General features: G+C 43.1%; 1 protein-coding gene across 5 annotated transcripts in view; it reads left to right on the forward strand.

Annotated features, from left to right (window-relative positions):
- The first annotated feature begins 8,698 nt into the window (after positions 1 to 8,698).
- MYB (MYB proto-oncogene, transcription factor) overlaps positions 8,699 to 21,538 on the forward strand; it is a 33,410-nt gene continuing 20,570 nt past the window's right edge. Inside the window, exons 1-8 of one of the 5 annotated variants that reach the window (XM_036024754.1) lie at positions 8,699 to 8,914; positions 13,155 to 13,272; positions 15,685 to 15,756; positions 17,236 to 17,328; positions 17,580 to 17,800; positions 19,460 to 19,694; positions 20,860 to 20,940; positions 21,388 to 21,492. In XM_036024754.1, the coding sequence (XP_035880647.1) occupies positions 8,892 to 8,914; positions 13,155 to 13,272; positions 15,685 to 15,756; positions 17,236 to 17,328; positions 17,580 to 17,800; positions 19,460 to 19,694; positions 20,860 to 20,940; positions 21,388 to 21,492 (948 nt within the window). In that variant the 5' untranslated portion in view covers positions 8,699 to 8,891. Of the gene's footprint in view, positions 8,915 to 9,656; positions 10,607 to 12,999; positions 13,081 to 13,154; positions 13,273 to 15,684; positions 15,757 to 17,235; positions 17,329 to 17,579; positions 17,801 to 19,459; positions 19,695 to 20,859; positions 20,941 to 21,387; positions 21,493 to 21,538 lie in introns of those variants that run through there. The other 4 variants (XM_028510740.2, XM_028510743.2, XM_036024752.1 and 1 more) reach the window with 4 other exon arrangements.

A 21,538-nucleotide genomic window follows, 5' to 3' on the forward strand; every position in this document is an offset into this window, starting at 1 on the left:
TTGATTTGCATTGAAATGATAATATTTGGGATATAGCAGGTGAAATAAAATGAAATTGCAAAATTATTACAATTAAGGATATCAGTTTCTCTTTTAAAAACAGGACTACAGAAGCAATTTAAAGTAAACACGCAGCTGGCGTTCAGTTCCATTTGGCAGCACCGCTCATCAGGAAATCCAATCACCTGCGTAGAGAAACTCACAGGTAATATCACTTCTCATTTTACCAATAAATTTTAGTTTTTGACTCACGCAAGTCTCAGATTCTTCATATTTACGCTCTTTCAAGGATGTTCCTTTTTCTGAGGCAGCTAGACTGAAGGCAAGGGCATGTGGGGACTTTTGGTGACGTGAAAGTGGAAGGATGGGCCTTAGGATTGTCCTAAAACAATCCTAAGGCTGACATGCTGCTTGATTTAAAAGCTGTGCTCAGTCTAATCCAGTTGGCCTCAAACATGTATTTGCTATCTACAAAGGGAAAAATAACGTGTTGCATGAAGGTTAATGGAAGCCAAAATACTGGCCTCTGGGGAGCTTGTCGTAAACCATTGCATCAGCGTCACCTGATTCTAGGTGATAAAATGTTGATTCCCGAATCCCAGTGAGGCCTGTTGAGTTAGACTCTCTGTATATGGTTATTCAGTATTCTGTGTGTTGAATGGCAATTCTTACGCCACTAAAATATGAGACCTATTGTTCCAAAGGGTGAGAGGGACATGAAACAAAGGTTGGATATAGTGTAAGTATTCTGCTAGAGGCACCGAAGCATTGACAGTGTGCCATAGAAGACTGTCTAGCAGCGGGCCTTCAGACTGGGGCTGGAGTGACATGCAGGAACTAGTCACCAAAGCAGGATGGGAGGAGAGCAGCAAGCAGAGGGTCTGAAGGAGCAGGGTACCTCGTGGCATGTGTAGTGACATGTAAGCAGTAGACTCTTACCGGCTCATAAGTATGACATGAGGCTAGGAAGAGTCTTAGATGCAATGCTAGTAATTTTGATCTTTAACCTGTAGGTCAGTTGTTTTTTCAGGTGAAGGTCTCACTGGTTGAGGTGGTAAGAGAGTGACATGTAGCCTGATGACCCAGATATTCTGGCCAAGAGCCACTGCTATAAGCAAGATTTTAAACAAAGGAGTATTATGGCCAAGTGTATGTTGACAATTTTTTCTGTCTGACATCTACGATGGGGATGGGTTTAAGGAGGCAGCCCAGCATTAGGGCGTGGCTAAACATCTAAATTGAGGTGGTGGTAAAGGGGATAAAAACGAGGGAAACCCTGGGATAAATTTTTAAAAAATGAACTTAGCAGGAATTTGTGTCTAATTGAATGCTGGGGCCAGAGAGAGTTTCAAGTGACTCCCAAGGTTCTGGCCCGACTAACTGAAAGGGTGTGAAGCCATTCACTGAGAGAGAACCTGAACTCAGCCTATTCCGATTTCAAAACTTTGCTTGGCATGTTCTTTTGAATGAGTCATTCTATGCAAAACCTGTTGACAGTCTTCAAAAAGAACCAATAAAGCCGTAACATGGCTTTATGTATCACTCCACAGGAACTGCATCAGGTTTTGCATTAATAAAATCTGTCCCCATATTACACTTACAAAGAAACCTATGTACTGTGAAATGCTCTTGGGATTTGAATCAATATTATTGTCATGAAAATTCTGATATTCACATGCAGAAAGGTACCTTTAAGTATATTGCAGTGAAATTTTTTTCTAAGTTAGGAAGGTAGGAAAGAAAGGAAGAAAAAGAGAAAGAGAAAGAAAAGGAGGGAGAGAGGGAGAGAGGAAGGAAGGAAGGAAGCAAGGAAGGAAGCAAGGAAGGAAGGAAGGGGAAAGACATGCTAGTGATTATAAAAGATGCTGATTCTTACCAAATGAACTTTGCAAAGATTAAGAAAGCTTTTCATATTTGCTGGGCTTAAGCACTCATTGATTTTATGACTAGTTTCAAAATGTGTGGCTCCTTGAGGTAAAGAAATAGAATTCAATATTCTATAAAGATATATTAATGTAAATAAATGGAGATAAATAGGTTGGGTATGAGTATGATAGAGTATCTTGGGAAGAAATAAGCTTCAGACAAACAATATGTAAAAAATGCTTTGAAGGAAAACAGTTTCAGAGTCAAGTTGCCAAAATGACAATAATCTATGCAAATATTAGAAAGAAGTCACTACTAGTAAGATCAAGCAATAGTTTAAATATAATTTGTAAGGTTATCATCTTTTACTTGAGGACTGAATTGAACATGTGAGGTATTCACAATTTGAGTAGAATTACAAGAAAATGTAGGAATTAAAAGCTGGAGGCTACAGAGAGCAGTAGAAAGAGCTCAGGAACTGGAATACGAAACCTGGATTTAAACAATCCCAGCTCTTCACTTTATCATGTGTGTGACCTTGGGCAAATCACTTCACCTCTCTCCATCGTAGTCACCCCCACCCCAAAATGGGGGAAATAATATGAAGGGTGGACCATATGCAGAAAGACAAGAACGATTGTGAGGTCTGAATGAGGTAATATATGACAAAGCTCGTTGCAAACTCTAAAACCCAAATATGAGGCATTATTAAGTATATTTAAAACATACACACACACAGAGCAGCTCCAACTCATCCGTCATCGACTGTCATCAGCACTACAAACATTTACATGCATACTTGTACATAGGACCCTGATCCAAACTTAGTGTGTAGGAAGGTAGAAGATGCTGTTCCTCCCCTCCAGTTTCTAATTAATACTCAAGAGAGGGCATAGTATAAAAGATAAAGTGATAGATGTATAGAGAGATGGATACAGTAGTTAAGTAAATAAATAGCAAGGAAGGTAATACAGGTCATATGATCAGTAAATACTAGGAAAGTAGGCATTGTCACAACTCACAGGTGGGAGCAATGATTGTGGATTAGGAAAGTCTAAGATACCTTTGGGAGGAAGGCTGGGCTTCACTGAGGCGTGTAGGATGGCGGGGGCACTTATGTAAGCAGAGAGGAGGAAGGAAGGCATTGCAGGCAGGAGGCATGGTGTAAGCAAAGGCCCTGAGATTGCCAATGGTTTTTTAGAGGGAGGAAACGGCATGAACAGAGTGTGGAAGGAGATAAGGTTGGAACACAGGTTGTGCTGTGAAGCACAGTGACGTTCAGCCAGTGCACCCCAGCCAAGCTATACAGGTTGTCTGTAGCCAGGCCTGTTCTGATTGGTTGGTGCATGAGCCACCAATTATTAAATACCATTACCCCTGGGGATAAGGTTGTGTGGGCACAGAAGCCAAAGCAAGCTCAGGATAGGGAAGGCCAAATTATGGAGTTCAGATCTTATCTTTTCAACATTTAGAGGCCAATTATGAGTTTTTAAACTGATGACTAAACTGCAAAAGGTGGTTATAGTGAGGTGAGCATGAGTGGGGGGAAAGAGACCATAGAATGGAAAACTAGTTAGAGCCTACGATGGAAGTTCTTGGTGAAGAAATGATAATCTAGAAGTAGGTGGTTTCAGGGGGAATGGAAGAGCAGCCCCGAATGTGCATGGACCATCTAACAAAGGGCCCGGGCCTTTCTTTCTGCAAACCCATGCCTAACCCAGTGCCCAACACTGAGTGAAAACTCTGTGTGTTTATCAATAAAAGGAACTATGAAAACATTGTTAGGCTTGGAAACGTTATCATTTTGTTGCTTCTATAAACCCTTACATGTTATTGTCATTGTTGTTTCTATTCATGAAAGTTTGCTATTTTGTTGGTTGATTGATTGATTGTATGTGTGTGTGTGTGTGTGTTGAGAAAGGATAAAAAATGGGCTTCTTCATGGCCCAAAGTATTTGAAGACCACTACACCAAAATATTTTTTCTAAAAGTAAATAAAAACTTTTCAAAATCAGTTTACAAAACACAAAAATTCATTAAAAGAAGAAAAGAGAAAAACATTTACTTATACATATTTAGAAAATTTTCTTTGTTCTGCAGCAAATGTATTCACCTAGCCCTACAGCCAGTCTCAAGCTCATCTTTGAGCCTCTTAAATATTCTCCACAGACTTTCCCTTGGTTATATCTCTATGCAAATATATATTAGCAAATCCACAGTGTGGCACAATTGTCACCTTCCTGCAGATAACTCTGAAATATAGCATTTATTCAGGGTTGTCCTTGTCAAGGCTTAAAACCAGTTTTCGGGGGGAAGGCCCTATTTGTCGCATTTGCTACTATGTGTGGTGTAAATACTCCAAACTTCGCCCATTGCAAGCTATCCACATGACTTTACTGAACACAGAAATGGAAAGATATGCACATTAGCACATATTACACAGTATTTTCTACCATATAGATATGATAGAGACAAATAACCTCAAGAGCATATGTTACAGGAAAGTGTAGCAAAATAATTAGGAAATGATGAGTTTTAAAGACTTCTTACCTTTAAAAATATATTTAATTGTAGGCTTATATAATGTCATTTTTTCTAACATCTGTGTCTAACAACTGGCTCACAGAACTTCACTCCGGCAAACCGGTGTCCTAGCTCGAGCTCTGCAGCAGACTCTGATCCCACACAGTCTCTACCACCTGCTGAACAACTCTACCCGGATCTCTTCCATAAGAAACCACAAACTTAACATAGCAAAATCTAAATTCACTTTCCTCTTCGAATGTCCTTTGTGCACACTTCTCCTCCCCTCTTGACTTCCCTATTTCTATTAATGGTGCCTCCAGAAGCCATCTAATCAGTTGCAAGTCTTGAAGGTTCTGCCTGTGTAATGTCCTTCAGACCTGCCCCCTCCTTTTCATTCAAATGAGGGTTACTGTCCTAGTCTGGACCAATGAACTGACCTGTTCCCTTCACCTTCTTCCCATTCTGATCTACCGGAGGATACTGTTAGATTACTCTTCCAAATGCAGCTCTTCCATTACACCCACACACAATCTCTCTCTCTCTCTCTCTCTCTCTCTCTCTCTCTCTCTCTCTCTCTCTCTCTCTCTCTAATCTGGCCTTCAAAGCTCTCCTTGCTCTGAGCAATCTAGGCAGCTCCTTGTTCCCAGTGCCTGCAGTATTCCTTGTGGTTCCTGATTGTGTGCTTATGGTCACACTTTTCCCCTTCCACTGGAGTGTCCTTCCCCCATCGTGAAAAAAAAGTCATACCTTATATTCAAGGCTCCATTTATATGGCAATGAAACCGTGCAGGTTGTTGTTTTAGGAATATGTAAGTTTATGAGAATCAGGAGGGTGAAAACACAGAGGAAATGCCAAACCCAGGAACTATTTATTTGGTCACGATCTCACATGGAGACTCTAGGAAACACTGCACTTCCCTCATGCTTATTACTAAAAGGCTTGCTGTGAGTCAACATGAGGTTTCTCTCAAACCCATGGATTTCAAGTATACATGCTCCAGCTGTCTATCTTTCCTCAACTGAAATGATCAAGAATTGCCTGTGTTTTCAATATTTGGTGTTTACTGCAACTATTTCCTTCTTAATGCTCTGAACCAAATTGCATTGAGAGGGTGGGGAAAGGTGGGAGGTTAGAGACACAGGGTCTCCAAAGCCTGATCTGTCACCGTCATTGATAAAACTCATTTATTTCTGGTACACTGATCACAGGTATTAAAGATCTACCACATGCATGGGATTTCTCAGCAGTCAGAAGCAAACAAGTTGGAATATGTATCTTCTATACATCTTTCTTCCATCAGCTTTTCCCCAATGTTTAGAGTAAAATAAAATGCTTTAAGTGCTTGCTTTCCCAAGGAGAATCATAATGATAACTAGCAAGTGATTCCTTTTCTTCCAAGTTTCATATGTGAGGCTGTGATTTAGTAGTAAAGGACAAAGGAGTAGGCCGCCATAGCCCTGTGGTCACGTGGCACCTACTTTCCTACTGGCTTGAGTTAATTTGGATTCCTGAGAGCCTGAATCCTTAGCCCAGGAGAGGTGAAAGAAAATGAAGTAGGGGAAGGTGGTAAGAGATGACTGGCAGAGGTAAAAATGTATTGAACCATCCTGCCCTCATTCTAATAGCAAGACTTCCAACCAGAGGTCTGGAAACCTCTTCCACCATAGCCATTTAGGCACTTGTCTAAAATGCAGATTCTTGGCCCTGCCTCAGACCTACTGAGTCACAGTCTCTAGGGGACTCCCTGGGGCTGTGCAGATGGAGGATCACGTTTTGGTGTTGAACAACTATGGCCTGCAGGCTTGATACGGCCTTTGAACTAAAAATTGTCTTTACAGTTTTAAAGGGTTGGTTAAAAGGAAGGAAGGAAGGAAGGAAGGAAGGAAGGAAGGAAGGAAGGAAGGAAGGAAGGACGGACACTGGAGAAAGAGTAGGCAACACAGCCAACAAAGTCTGAAACACTTATAATCTGGCCCCTTTGCAAATAAAAGCCTGTGTCTAAAGTTAGCCCTGTCTTAGCCCTGCCACAGCTAAAATAACTGATGCACTTTTTTTTTAATTGAGAGCAATGAAAAATATATAAAGTCATCTAAAAACGTGTTTGTAATATATGTGGATAAAAGAAATGTAGATAGTTACAGTACACATTCTGCAATGTTTTTGAAAAAATATATTTTATACACTTGAGAATTTATGGTAATCCCATTATAGTCTATCCTTCCATATAATTATCAGGTGGCAATGTATCCCAAATTAGCCTAGCAAGAATTATTGCATCTATATCCTTTATTGGACTAAGCTTGTCCCCATATATATTTTTGTCACACATATGAGGAAAAATGTACACCAATATCCCAAAATGTCTGGGGGAATGAAAATACTATAAATTCTCAAAACAAAACATAAGAAAATGATGCACAAAGGGAATACAGGAATGTGGTATCTTTCTACTTAAAAGGAGTTAAGAATCATAGAGCAGTTTTAACTCCTAAGGATCTTGGGAAAGAGGCTATGAACTCACTTTGGGAGGGGTTCAGATATTCTCACTGTGGTGAGGAGGCTCAGTGTTTGGGAATCATGTCAGTTAGAGTCATAAAGTAATCCCAAAGACAGAATGCAATTCTGTAGGGGGGTGGTCTTTAGATATTTTTTAAAATGTGTTTATTTTTGATGTGGAGAAACTTTATTACAGAACCTAGAAATAAATACTGGCTTTGAAAATATATAAACTTAGAAGTGACTTGTCCTTTAGAATTGTGCACTGAAATACCTCACAATAATTTTGTGTCAGTGTTGTTTTTTCTTATGAAGAAAGGAATGTTAAAACCTTACTAGCAACTAACATTTTTGATAAGTATTTAGACTACATTTCAATTTTTAAGAAACAAAGTTTAAACACCAAAGTCTTGAAACCTAACACACTTCACTATTTAATAAAAATTATGACTCATTTCAGTAAGAAAATGCTTTTTTAGTAAGAAAAATGCTTTCTGAGCTAAGTTTGAACTGCCGGGGCACATGGGACACCCACAAACCCAGTCAGCAGAAGTCTCAAACTCCTATAAGATTAAAGGAAAAATAAATTAGTGTGTACAGAGAATGAAAAAAAAAAAATCCCCAATGGTACAAGTGTATAAACGGAAGTAAAACTAAAACTCCCCTAAAATCCCCCAATCATCAATCCTTATAAATTCAGCACTTATCTTCTTCCTTTACTTCTTAGGGAGCCCCTAGTCAAATGGACATAAAAGTCTTGGGTGATTTTTATCTAGTAAAACAGTCCTCCAACTACACTAAGCGTGGATGCGGACCTCCGTATTACAAATTGTTTAACTCGCAAAACCACGGATGCAAACGTGGGGGTTTTCTGAGTTCTGCTGGGGGCGGGTGGTCTGGGACCCGGTGGATTTTGCAGGTGTGTAATCCAGGGCGCGCACTCCCAGGGCTGTGCGGAGGCAGAGGCGTGCGGTGGGCGCTGTCTGGGATGGGCAGGGTGGGTGGGGCCGGGCGTGCGCCCGGGAGAGAGTGGAGGCCCGGTGACGGAGCGGAGGTGGCGAGTCAGCTCCAGGATCTGTCTAGGTGGGGACTCAAAGTTCCGCCGGAGTGTTCCACGAGTGAGCGGTGATCGCTCCAGTTCCACTCGAAATGTGTGCCCTTCGTCACTAACGAGTTAAATTAGAGATGTTCTTTATTTAAAAAATATTTAAAAGGACCTAGTCAAACGTCCCACGAAAACATAACGCTCCCATTCCCTGTTACTGCCACCCCCGCCAAAGTCCCCCGCGTCTTCAGAGAGCTGAGTTTTAAAGCCGGCCTAAAACCCAGTCCCTGATGCGGGAGTCGCCCCCCACCCGAAGTGCGCACCGCTGCCGCCCCCGCAACAGTGAGTCAGAGCCCAGTTCTGGTTCTGGCGCCCGGGAGCGTCCGGAGTGCGGCGGCACCAGCGCGCGGTGGCGCGGGCCCTCGCGGCCCGAGCCGGGGAGCGGGGTTTCCGCAGGAAAAGGCGCCGCCGCGGACCCCGGCCACCCCTCCTTAACCCCGGGCTCCCCGCCCGCGCGCTGCCCAGGCCTCGAGGCGCGCCCGGCTCCGCGCGGCGGCGCGAGAACCGAAGGGGAGCGGCGGCCGGGCCAGCCCGGGAGCGGAGCGGGCGGCAGCCCAGGCGACCGCGGAGGCGGCGGGCAGGGCGCGTGCGCACTGCAGGGGCGCCAGATTTGGCGGGAGGGGGAGTGTCCAAAGCCCTTTGTTTGATGGCATCTCTGTTTACAGAGTTTACACTTTAATATCAACCTGTTTCCTCCTCCTCCTTCTCCTCCTTCTCCTCCTCCTCCTCGACCTCCTCCTCCTCCTCCTCCTCCTCTTTCTCCTGAGAAACTTCGGCCCGCCAGTGCGGAACGTCGCTGCGCAGCCGGGGAGGGACGCAGGCAGGCGGCGGGCAGCGGGAGGCGGCAGCCCCTTGCGGTCCCCGCAGCTCCCGGCTGAGCCCGGCGCCCGCCTCGCCATGGCCCGCAGACCCCGGCACAGGTAACGGGGAGCCCGGGCGGGCGGCTGCAGGTGGGGGCGCGCGGGGCGCCAGACTCCTGGAGAGCAGGTGGGAATTCGTTCCCGGATCTTGTGCGGGGCTGTCAGATCGTGCGAGGACCTAGAGCCACTGCCTCCGCAGCAAAAGCCGCTGGAAAGACTGATGAATGAAAGAGTCTGTGCAGGAAATATATCAGGATGTCGGGAAGCACGCCCTGCGGCTCATTTTACAAGTTGCACGGGGATATGTTTCTGTCTAAGGGAGAAAAAGCAGCACGTTCCAGCCGGGGGCAGAGTGGTGCCCACCAGCCCCTGGGAGCCGACTAGGTCCCTGGCTTGATGCCGTGGCTGTCGGCGAGGGAGTCGCAGCGTAATTGCTGGATGCACAACGATTTGTTTGGACTTGGAAATGCAGAGCATATGGCAGATATAGAGAAAATGCCGGATTGTTCAGTAGCTGCAGGTAGTTTATTTAGGTTTCATTCATTCTTTATGGACTCGAACATGAGCGTCAGCTGACAGGCGGCTGGGAAAAGAAAGATTTTAGGGGAGGAAAAGAATCACTATACTTGCAACATTTTTTTTAAGCTCTGCTTTTGAAGGTTGTAATCATTATTCTCTGGGAGGCTATTTCTAATGCAAACATTGCACAGGCGCCCGCGCCGCACATGTCACCGCGCTTGGGATGGGTGGATGAAGTTTCCTTACGTTTTGGCCGGCTGGAGGGGAAGGGGAACAGAAAAGGAGGGAAACACTTGTCCGAACTGTCAGTTGCTGGCGCTGCCCCTTCCAAACCCGTCTCCGGACTTCCCGGGCCGGACGCGCCGGAGCTCCGAAAGGGCGGCGGGGTCCGGGGGCTCGCTGCGCGGCGCGTACGGTTGCCACTCTGCGGAAAGGGACGGAGGCGGGCAGCACCCAAGGCCGCTGCCTCGCAACCGGGACGCAATTCGCAGGGCTGGAGGTCCGCGCGCGGCGCGCACACGTGGACATGGCTGAGGTCGCGGCTCCTTCCTGCACTCTGCTCCCACCACCTCAGGTCGCGGGGGCGGAGAAGGGGTGACCAGAGGTACCCTAGCGCAGAGGTTCTGGGATAAAGACTCTAGGGGCACAGCAAACCCAACCTCTTTTCTCCTGGGCAGTTTGATGATCTTGTGCATGTTTTTGAACCGGCGGTCGCGGGACCCGGGGTAGCATTGGGAAGTTGCAAAGACCGTGGGTGTGGGCCCTGCGGTGGCACTCGCGGACCCTGCCTGGCTGAGAGGGGAGCAGCGCCGAAGCATGGCTGGGCGCCTGGGAAAGAGGCGAACTGGGGGGCCCTGGGTCCCTAGCCCTGGGTCTGGCCGAGCGGGGTGCGGGTTCTGCTCCTGAAGTGGTTTCACCTTCGCTTTGGGGACTTAACAGTAGACAGCCGAGGTCACCTATTTTTTCTGAGCGCAGAAACTGGGAGGTGGTGAGCAGAGAGCTGGAAAGGGCTGCGGAGAGGAGGCGCGGTGGGGACTCCGCGCCTCGAGCTCTCGCCTGTCCCCGCGGGGCGGGGCCTCTCGGTTCCCTGCGGCTCCCAGGTAGCGGAGGGGGGGGAGGCGGCCTGGAGGGGCGGGAACCTTGAACCTGCCTCAGGGGGAAGAGAAACCCGGCTGCGAGCCCGGAGCCGTTTCTTGCAGGGCCAGCGTCAACTCGGCTGGGATTATTAACCAGGTCAGCGAAATGAGTCTGAACCCCTTTTCTAGAATCACAGAATCGGCCACAAGGCACTTCCTCCCGCTCCCCTCCCTCTTCCCAACCCCCAACACCTCTTTTCTTTTTCGTTTCTTTGCACGGTTTGTTTCCTTGACAGAATGTAATATTCATAGTTGTACTCCTGTAACCACACCGGGTCTAGCAGGTGGGGGAGTCGAGTGCATCAAGCCTGAAATCAGCCTTTGAAAGTTCTCTGACTGTTGGGTCTGAGATCTTGTCAGAACAGATAAAGGAAAAGTTATTTCAGGTCCTTAGTAGAAATTAATCATGCTACTTAGGCGACCGGAGACAACTTAGAACAAGGAAATCGCATGCAAATCGCAAAGGCGAGACCCCTTGCCCAGCCCGCGGACCGACACAGGCGCTGCGCGAGCAGCCCTGGGCTCTCCCTCTGCTCCCAGCATGGCCTCTTCAGCACCTGCAGAAGTCACACACCACGCTTCCCCCCAGGACTTCGCCTCTGCTGCTGTGCTTGACTCTTAAGAGGCACAGAAGACATGGGATCATTATTTATTAGCACTGGAAAGTACCTTAGAAATAGAATCCAAACTCTTTATGTATACGCGAGGAACCGAGGTCCTGAGAGAGAGGAAGTGATTTGTCCAAGTCACGCAGCTAGGTGGAGGCAAAACTAGGACTGGCTGCTTCGCCTCCAGAGCCCTAGTCCGGTTCTATGATGCGTGTTCTCTCTCAACTGATGTTGGCTGCCCCCTATGGGCGGCTGAATATATTGCTTGTTCCTGGGTGTTGAGCTGTTTCCAAGAGAGTTCTGAAAGCGTGATCTCCAGATTCTGCCAAACCTAAAAAGTTAAATCGACTTGAATCTATGGCTCCACTTTGATTACTCTGGTTTTCTTGGTATCCTGGATATTTCACAAGGATGCCACTTCATTTCGGGGATTTCTAAGGAGTTCCCTGTGAACCTTTCAAAAGATGCTGACCTATAGCTCTGGGCTTTTAACAATATTTTCACTTGTGATGCTTGTGTTTTTTTACAAAAGGGAAACTATTGCAATTATTGATCAGAAGTTATGAGCCTGTTGCTGACACTGCAGAACAGGACTAGGCTCTTGCTTGAAGGGATAGACACTAGATGAAAGAAATGGTTATAGATTATAAATACAGTTTAATGGCCTTTTTAATGATGGCATTTTTCATTTGGGTCACGTCCTACTTGTCACCATGCATCTTGGACTTTCAGGTTGTTGCCAAAATAATAGTTTTAAATTGTAAGAACATCTAATTCAGGATTTTTTTTTAAATCACTTTTGCTTGACTTATAAAGGGTGGGCAGTATATACTTATAAGTTAGCTTGGGAAGACAAATCTGATATGCATATAAACTTCCTCTTTAAAAATAATGAGTTGTGGTATGATATTGCTTTATAGTATTATTTTATTGGTCTCAGTTTCATGGATTTCTCAATATTACAAATAAATTTTAGTGAAGTTGCTAAGAGCATAGTCTTTCTTCATATCTTAATTTCATAAGTAAAATTATAAGTAAAAGTAAACTGTGACTGTAAAACTACAGTATAATTCAGCATATGATTAACAAATATTAAGTATAGAGTAACTTCAAAAGTCATCCAAATTCAAAGTTTTGGTCAGCTAGGTAGGAAAAAAAAAGTCTCTTTTGAAGACAGTAATGGGTTTTTTTATAAAGCCCAGCTGGAGGAATATCTCCGTTTTGAATTAGGTACATTTTAAGATATTTCAAATACCATTCCGTTAGAGGTAGAAAAAACCAAAAGAGTAAATAAGATTCTGACTGTCAAGTGGCCTAATTATTCACTTAGTGACTGTGGAGACTGAGTGTTGTAAACATGGCTACAAGTGGGGTCGGCCTGGTCTGGAGTTCTGAATTGTTTGATATTAATGTTCTTCACAAAGCAGATCCCTTGATTGTCTTTATCCTTCCTCGGGTTTTTAAATCCTTTCCTCTTAGATTCTCTTAATCCTCTAATCTTTAAGGGATGACTATAATTATATTGTGGGGTATATTACTTCCTGATTTTTTCCCTCTTAATAAAACACCAGTCCCATTGGAACGACAGAACTGAGTTGTTTATTGTATTTGGGAAATATTATTTAAGTGATATGACGTATGCCAAAGACCTTGAGTGTATACTTATAAAAAGGGCATGTGCTCCCATTCCTTTTATTGTCCTTAACGTTAAGTTTTAAACTTAAACCTTCATTGGCTGGAGGGTTGCCAAATGTGTAACTTGTCACTGGTCTAACAGTAACAGCAGGTTTAAACATGCAGAGCAATAAGAAAGTGCCAGGTCCTTGGCTGTATCTGTGGAGACCAATAACAGCAGAACCAGTTTACAATACTGGAGCAACAGAATGCAGAAAACAATCTTGTTGTGCAAGTTTTCAAAGTTTTATCATCATAACCTTTGAAAAGGTTGCTGAGGAGTTTTTGTGTAAGTTTTGCAGCCCAGTAGCTTAAACCTTCTTGTTTCAGTCCATATCTGCCTTTTCTTTTGTGTCTCTGCAGCATATACAGTAGTGACGAGGATGATGAAGACATTGAGATGTGTGACCATGACTACGATGGGCTGCTTCCCAAGTCTGGAAAGCGACACTTGGGGAAAACTAGGTGGACCAGGGAGGAGGTAACTAATCATGTTACTAAAACATGGGGAGAAACTAGAATGTATCCATTTGTGAAAAACAAAATTTCAGCTAAACTACAAGTGCTCAAGCACAGGCTTTTGAAATCTTAACCTAGCCTGCCTGTGCAGCATACTCATGTTAACCTCTCACCGCTCCCCGCTATGTACACTATTCCATAAATTTCCAACCCATTTGTAGTTCTTTGAGTGTCCACTCCTTCTTACTTTGTGTTCCATCGGTGTTGCCCACTGCCTGATCTGTTCTTGTCCTTTTGCTCCACAACTTCTAACTACTTCATTACCTGTGAAGAGACCACCTCTTCTGTGAAGCCATCCCTTGCTTCCCGTACAGGTTCGATGCACCCTCCAATCCTTGGATGCATGTTCTTACTATTGTCGCTGTGACATATCTGCCTCTTCCAGTAGACTATAAGTCTACTGAGGGTAGGGATGCACATGTGTTCATTTTTATGTTCCCTGAACCCAGAATTGCTGACACAAGATGGAATATTAACAAGTATTCCCTGAATAAATTGATGAATTGCTATTTCCAAAAACAAAACAAAAGAATAAAGTAACACTCCCATAGAACTTGTCTTGTTATAAAGGATTCATTCTATTTAAAATTTTTTCTTTATCTATTTTTAGAGAGAGCAGAAAGGAGGGAGAAAGAAAGGGAGAGAAACATTGATCAGTTGTCTCTCGCACTGCCCCAACTGGGAACATGGCTTGTACCCAGGCAGGTGCCCTGATGGGGAATCGAACCAGTGACCTTTTGGTTCACAGACCGGCACTCAATCCACTGAGCCACACCAGCCAAGGCTCCTTTAACATTCTTGATATATAATATATGGTATTTCACAGAACCATATACATGAAGGTCTGTTTTAAAAGCAATCAATAGTAGAAGAAGATATATCTGCTTCTTACCTTTTTCTGATAGCTTATCAAAAGCTTATCTTTATAGGAATGAAAAAACATTTAAGAAGAAAAATTAATATATGGGAAAAGTTACTTTATCTTTAAAGTTTCAAAAAAATTTTAAAGATTTTTATTTATTTATTTTTAGAGAGGGAAGGGAGGGAGAAAGAGAGAGAGAGAAAAACATCAATGTGCGGTTGCTGGGGGTCATGGCCTGCAACCCAGGCATGTACCCTGACTGGGAATCGAACCTGCGACACTTTGGTTCGCAGCCTGAGCTCAATCCACTGAGCTACGCCAGCCAGGTAAAGTTTTAAAAATTTTGCTCTTTTTAAAAAGATTTTATGTTAGAATTATTGGTACTGACTCTTCAGTTTTCTTCTACCCTACTTCTCTTAAACCAGAGCTCCTCCTGATAGGCAGGCAGGATTTCCACTGAGGTCCACAGGAAATGCATATTTTACCTGTGGAGATTTTGACCTAGATGGTCCTTAGAGATACACAGTTCTGTTGTTAACACTGGTTTCCTAATTCCCATGTCTGTGTCCTACCAGGGATCCACAATGTGTATGAAGTTACCTTTGCAAGAAAGTGAGGGCTCTTTTTCAACTGTTAGAACATGTTTAGAAAGAGTGAACTGAAAGATTTCCCCCCCAATGTTTAGTGTCTTCTGTGTTCTAATAAGTTTAAATTATGGATATCTTGATACAAAAACCAAATGATTTTCTTACATCATGCATGCCTTCAAGTTTAACTAAGAAAAGTGATCTTCCAATAGTGTAGTGGTTGAACTATTTCTCACTCCAGATCCTATCCATTGCCATAGCTAAATGTCTTGAATCTAACATTGGAGTTCATTTCCGCCCCCCCCCCCCCACCCACACACACACAGGGTAAAACTTTAAATGGTTAGCATCCCTGGCTGGCGTAGCTCAGTGGACTGAGCGTGGGATGCGAACCCAAGCACCGCAGGTTCGATTCCCAGTCAGGGCACGTGCCTGCGTTGCAGGCCATGACCCCCAGCAACCATACATTGATGTTTCTCTCTCTCCCTTTCTCCCTCCCTTCCCTCTCTAAAAATAAATAAATAAAATCTTAAAAAAAATGGTTAATGTGTACTAAACATTCAAGGAGCCAGGCATTATGCTAAATGTTTTACATAGTTACTGAACGTCACCCCCAAATAACCTTTTTGACATCATCCTTCCCATTGTGTAGATGACAATACCAAGGCCTAGAAACTAAGCAATACTCAACCTTGTACAACTGCTGAAATCAATTACTGAGTCAATATTCAGACTCTGGTCTTTCTGACTTAAAAGTAAATCTATGCTCTACATCAGTATATTACATTAATTATCTCTTGTATTTGTATATTTTGAGAGATTTTTTTTCCTGAATTAGATGATCAGATTGATTTCCCTTTGCTTGAATAGATTAGAGCTGTACAGTAAATGACTGATATCCTAGGATTGCCTTTAAATGTCTTAGGATGAAAAACTTAAGAAGCTGGTGGAACAGAATGGAACAGATGACTGGAAAGTTATTGCCAATTATCTTCCGGTAAGTCAGTAAGTTTTTCTCTCTGTAAAAGGAAATCTTACACAGATCTTTAAGTAAGATATTTTAGGAGCATATATCAAGACATTACATACCTGTTTGTATATAAGAAGTAGAGGGAGAAATACCTCACCCATAACTTGTAGTGTATATTATAACACATATAATTGGTGTATCTAAATATTACTATTAATGGGTTTTATGACATTTTAAATTTTTTCCTCTTTTATCTTTTCATTTGTTAGGACAATATAAATTATCGCTTTCATGATTTGTTATATGGTAGACAACTAACCTTATAATATTTCCCCAAGTCACCTTCCTTTGAGTTTCCTGGTTTTTGTAAAAGCCATATTTCTGATACCGCAGTTTAAAATTCTGGAGACCTTCCAGACTCCCCTCGCTCCGCATCTCCTACACCTAAGCAACGACCAAGGGTTCTTGAAATCCTGTCAGCAGTCCCTTCTTTTCATTCTCCTCTCTGTTCCTACCCCCTCTCCTCTTCCCTGGATGATTACAATGGCTTCCTACTTAGAGTTTTCCACTTTTTTATCCACTGGAAGGGGGAGCTTCCTAAAAGGCAGCTGAACCCTACCTTTTCAAAACCAGCATCGATGACCTCATCTCACAAATTAAGTGCACTGCCTGGGCCTGGCACACAGCGTCCTCCCACGTGACTCCAACATAGAGCGCCAATTCTGTTTCTGACTTCCTCTCCGTAAGCACACTCAGTTGGACTCATTTCTGCTTTCCCTCTGGGCTTTTGTCCCGGCTGATGCCACTGTCTAGAATGTTTTGCATAGTTACTTCATGTCCTCCAAAGTTCCTATCAAGAGCTTTCCCAGACTCCTCCCAAGGAAACATAATTTCTCCTCCTAAGGAGGCATAACTTTTCTCACTCCAATATCATTTTGCATTGATTTCTTCTTGCCTGTGAATCAAATTCTGCCTTCTACTCATTGTATATTTGCCTTTTCCTACTTATAAGATTACAGGCTCTTAGAAGGTAGGGCCTATCTTTATTCTTATCTGAAATATTAACAGTTGTGTCCCTAAATTGAAGCACATCTCTTAGTTTGAATGGGAGTCATGAGAGCGGGTGTCCATAAAAGTTTGACCTTAATATTGAATCTCTAACAAGGCTTAATCTTAGTCCTAGATACTTCTACATGCAACAGACTGAGATTAAGTTTAAGTTAAATCCACAGCCATATGTGCAATATGATGGTCCTTTTGTTCATATGGCAAGACTATTGCCCTCAGGAGGCAGAACTTCTCACTTAAAATGCAACTTTGGTATGTTATTTGTATGTTTTTTAGTTGTAAAGTAATGAGGGATAGATGAGCTCTCCAAACATGGCCTTGTATGCTCTTGAACATATTCACTGTATGTTATCTGTGCATGATTCATGTTATAACAAAGTCTTCATGAGCACTTAGTATATCATATTTATATGACAATGCATCCTCTTTTTTGTCTAGAATCGAACAGATGTGCAGTGCCAGCACCGATGGCAGAAAGTACTAAACCCTGAGCTCATCAAGGGTCCTTGGACCAAAGAAGAAGATCAGAGGGTAAGTTCCTTCTTCATTGGATGCATGTGAATCTCAATTATGAATATTCCCCCCAAATGTCCTTGTTGAATGTTTCCTAACTTGAAGAAACAGGTAAAGTGTGTGAACAGGAAGCAGAGGACTCTATTCCTATATTTTCAATGAATGAAAGCAGATTTTTAGAAATTTTCTAAAGAACTTGTAACAGAATGATTACACTGACTCATTACATAACATTAAAACATAGGTTATTTTTGTGTGTTTATCTGAAGGTGATAGAGCTTGTACAGAAATACGGTCCGAAACGTTGGTCTGTTATTGCCAAGCACTTAAAGGGGAGAATTGGAAAACAATGTAGGGAAAGGTGGCATAACCACTTGAATCCAGAAGTTAAGAAAACCTCCTGGACAGAAGAGGAAGACAGAATTATTTACCAGGCACACAAGAGACTGGGGAACAGATGGGCAGAAATCGCAAAGCTACTGCCTGGACGGTAATAATATGTCAAAAAATATATTCATTGGGAAGAATAAGGGAGCGGGTATTGAATAGTCTGTTTTCAATGTATGGTGAGTGAATTACATTCCATCAATCGTGTTTCATTAGTTAAGCCAGATCCATAGCTTTCAGAACCAGAGAGGTACTTAGAGTTTATCTGGTTGAGCGCTGCGAGAATCCACCCAATGCTGAGCCTTGGGCCAACTCATGGAGCTTTCCTCAGCCTCGGTGTCCCCATTTTTTAAATGAGTAATAACATAGTTCACAGGGCCAATGTCACTAGCAAGTAACATGCATTTCAAAGCACTGTGTAAGCTACAACACTCTAAACATAGAGAGGGAAACTGAGAGGGACAGCTTGTCTGTGGCCTGACTTCACAGAGCTGGGTAAGCGGCCAGAAGGACCTCAGCCACCATTTTCCCTTCGCTAGCATTTCATTATACCACTTGGCTTAATTTTTTCTTCTGAAGAAAGAGTGTATTTATCCAACCTAACATGAGTGCTCCCAGGTTTTTAAATAATGTCAGTGTTATGCTTTCCTCCTAAAGAACAAGGCACAAAAATGACCTCATTGTGAGGGATATGTATGGAAGCTCATTTTTGTCCATTTTCCCTATGTAAACAACCGTAACAGATTTTTTGTAGAGCTTACATAAAAAAATATGTAAGTCAAAATATTTTAAGTAGTTTTCTTCTTGAGCTTTAGAATCCAAAAGTGGAGGACGCATCATTGCAATGAAGGCCAGGGTTCTGGTGGCTTATGTGGTGATGCTCCAAAGCATCTCCTCCCTGGCAACTCAGAGTAAGCTCAGCGAATTCACCAGACTGATAAAAGGACGCCTTTTCTCCCATATGGTCTGAGAGGATGTGCTGTTGATTCTTCTAAAAATTTAAGGGGCAATTGAACTTCCTCTTTCTTCAGCATACATTCCCCACCCCCATCGAAATAGTAAAAAGGAGGCTTAAAACGGTTCTTTTGAATTGAGAAACTGTTTTCCTGAGAATTGAAAGACTTTAGTAAAAATGCTTTGCAGTTGGAAAATATATTGGAAGTTAGCATCTTTCCCTTCTGGATCCCATTTTCTGTTCTCACCTCTGTCTGGTTAACAGAACAATTCGAGGTGGTTTTCAAAAAGTGGGAGTTTTTTCCACTCGTAATTTCTGGCTAGTGCTATTGGAGATGAAGAGAGGGCAGTGAGGTAGCAGCAGCATCACTATCGTCCACCCGACTTCACTCAGAGCCTGTTGTGGCATCTGCGCAGGCCCCACTAGGCCAGACTCGAAGGAGTAACTTTCTAGGACAGCAGGGACTTGGAGTCATATCAGAGTCTTGTACCACAGTCAGAACAAACATGAAGTGCTGTTGTATTGAAAATACTCTTATCAAAGAAAGAAAATGGTTAAAGGATTTCAATATTCATAGAAAACTACAACTCCATGTTATGTAATTAAGAGCTCTGGATGGATTTGTAACTAGGTAATAGGGGAAGCATGATTTTAGAGTGCAGAAATGACTGAAATGATTAAAAAGAAAAGACATTATTGGTGGACCAAAAGAAAAGGTCTCTGTTAGAAACAGTTTTCTGTCAATTAAGTCTAATCTGAATTGAAATTTTTGTTTGTGAAATTGGTATGTGATATATTTCTGTGCAGAACTGATAATGCTATCAAGAACCACTGGAATTCTACAATGCGTCGGAAGGTTGAACAGGAAGGTTATCTGCAGGAGTCTTCCAAAGCCAGCCAGCCAACTGTGGCCACAAGTTTCCAGAAGAACAGTCATTTGATGGGTTTCGCTCATGCTCCACCTTCAGCTCAACTCTCCCCAACTGGTCAGCCCTCAGTGAACAATGACTATTCGTATTACCACCTTTCTGAAGCACAAAATGTAAGCCACTCCTGAGAATTTCGTTTAGCGAGAAAAATGGTTATTTCAACTCTAGGTAATGCTACCACCCTGCAGGTTCATGCTTTTCAGAGAGCATTTATAAACAGGCCACGGGGTAAATATTGTTCTTCCTGATATGTTTCTGGAAACGAGGGCAGTAAATGATTTGTCCAGGGCTACACAACTCGCACAGAGACAGTGCAGACTAGAATCCAAGCTGTTCCGTTCTGCCTCTGCCTCTAGTCTAATTTGAAGTTAGTGGTCGAGTGTAAACCACTCGACCACTTACTCAAGGTCCTGTTGAAGAAGAAGGCAGCTGTCATCAAATTCTTTTCTCTCCCACAATGAAAGTGAGTGTAATTACATTTAAAGAGGACATCGATGGACGCTGAAATTCGACAGATAATTTTAAGTTCCATTCTGGTGGTGATCGAACAGAAATGTCTTGACTTACTCATTCTGTGTTTACTTTGTCACTCCCTGTCTGGAGCAGTTACATGGCACCATTCCCTGGCATCTCCTTTTATCCCCCTGGGATCACTGTGATCCCTTCTCCATTTCCCGATGTAAAGAAGTATTCTTAGTCGGTGGAAAGAGAAGAATAAAGAGGGGGGAAAAATTGAGAAACTCGAATCTTAAAATTAACAATAAGAAATGGTGTAATTTACCCAAGAATGTAAAGCTCACATGCAAATTCTATGCAAAATATATTGGTCGAGTTTTGAGAGGTATTTGACTACAGACTTTCCAAAAGGTCTCAGGTGAACGAAGTGCCACAAGAGGTTTTGTGCTGCTTACTGAAGCTCATATTATCCCCAGAGAAATATTTTTATTTGTAAATAGCTAATGCCATAAGTTTTTCCCACCAAAACTTCCATGCATTTATGAATGTATTTTAGATTTATTTTTTATTGTGCTTTTCCCTAATTAAGGAATACTTCCTGCCAGGATTGATGAACACTTTAAATTTCTTTCACTATGTTGCTTTAGCTACTTAGCTGTTATTAAAGGCCTAGGTAAAATTTCAAAATAGAGGGGGTTTTTTTAATGTGAATTTGATCAGTGGAGTTTTTTTCTTATCCTTGAGCAAAACCTCAGGAAGCCAAGTCCCCTGAAGCACACACAACCGTGAATGACTCGTCCTTTGTTCTGCCTTTGTGTCTAGGTCTCTGGTCACGTCCCATATCCTGTCGCGCTACATGTCAACATAGTCAATGTCCCTCAGCCAGCCGCCGCAGCCATTCAGGTAGGACCATTGTAAGGTCATTTCATAAAGAGACCCAGCTGTTTGAGGTACTGTTTTGAGACATGCTTTATTTCGTTCTCCTGAACACTTATTGTCACCTGACCAGCTGAAATAAAAAGAGAAGGGATGAGTGCAGAGGTGGCAGGAGCTCCAGCCAGCCATCTACCACTCTTCACTTCTTGAGTGAGCTTGCTCAGGAGTTCTCGGATTCTCTGATGCTAGAAACAACTCATCAGTCAGCATCCACTGTAGCCTCAGAGGTCACATCGCCCCCTTACATCTAGAATGGTGTGCACAGAGATTTCTCCGGCGGCCCAGTTCAGCTGGCAATGGTTTCATGCCAGGCCCTATCACTGTATTTCTTTGTGACCGCAGGCCACAGCCATTGTGTTTACAGCTTCCAATCAGGCCCTTGTCTTTTTTTCCTCCCTGAACTTTTCATTTCAGAGACACTATAACGATGAAGACCCTGAGAAAGAAAAGCGAATAAAGGAATTAGAGTTGCTCCTAATGTCGACTGAGAATGAACTCAAAGGGCAGCAGGCGCTACCGGTAAGGATGTCACTGCTTAAATGGTGCTTAAATGGGGGAGGGGGTA

The sequence above is a fragment of the Phyllostomus discolor genome, chromosome 4, assembly GCF_004126475.2.
Source record: "Phyllostomus discolor isolate MPI-MPIP mPhyDis1 chromosome 4, mPhyDis1.pri.v3, whole genome shotgun sequence".
Classification (NCBI taxonomy): Eukaryota; Metazoa; Chordata; class Mammalia; order Chiroptera; family Phyllostomidae; genus Phyllostomus; species Phyllostomus discolor.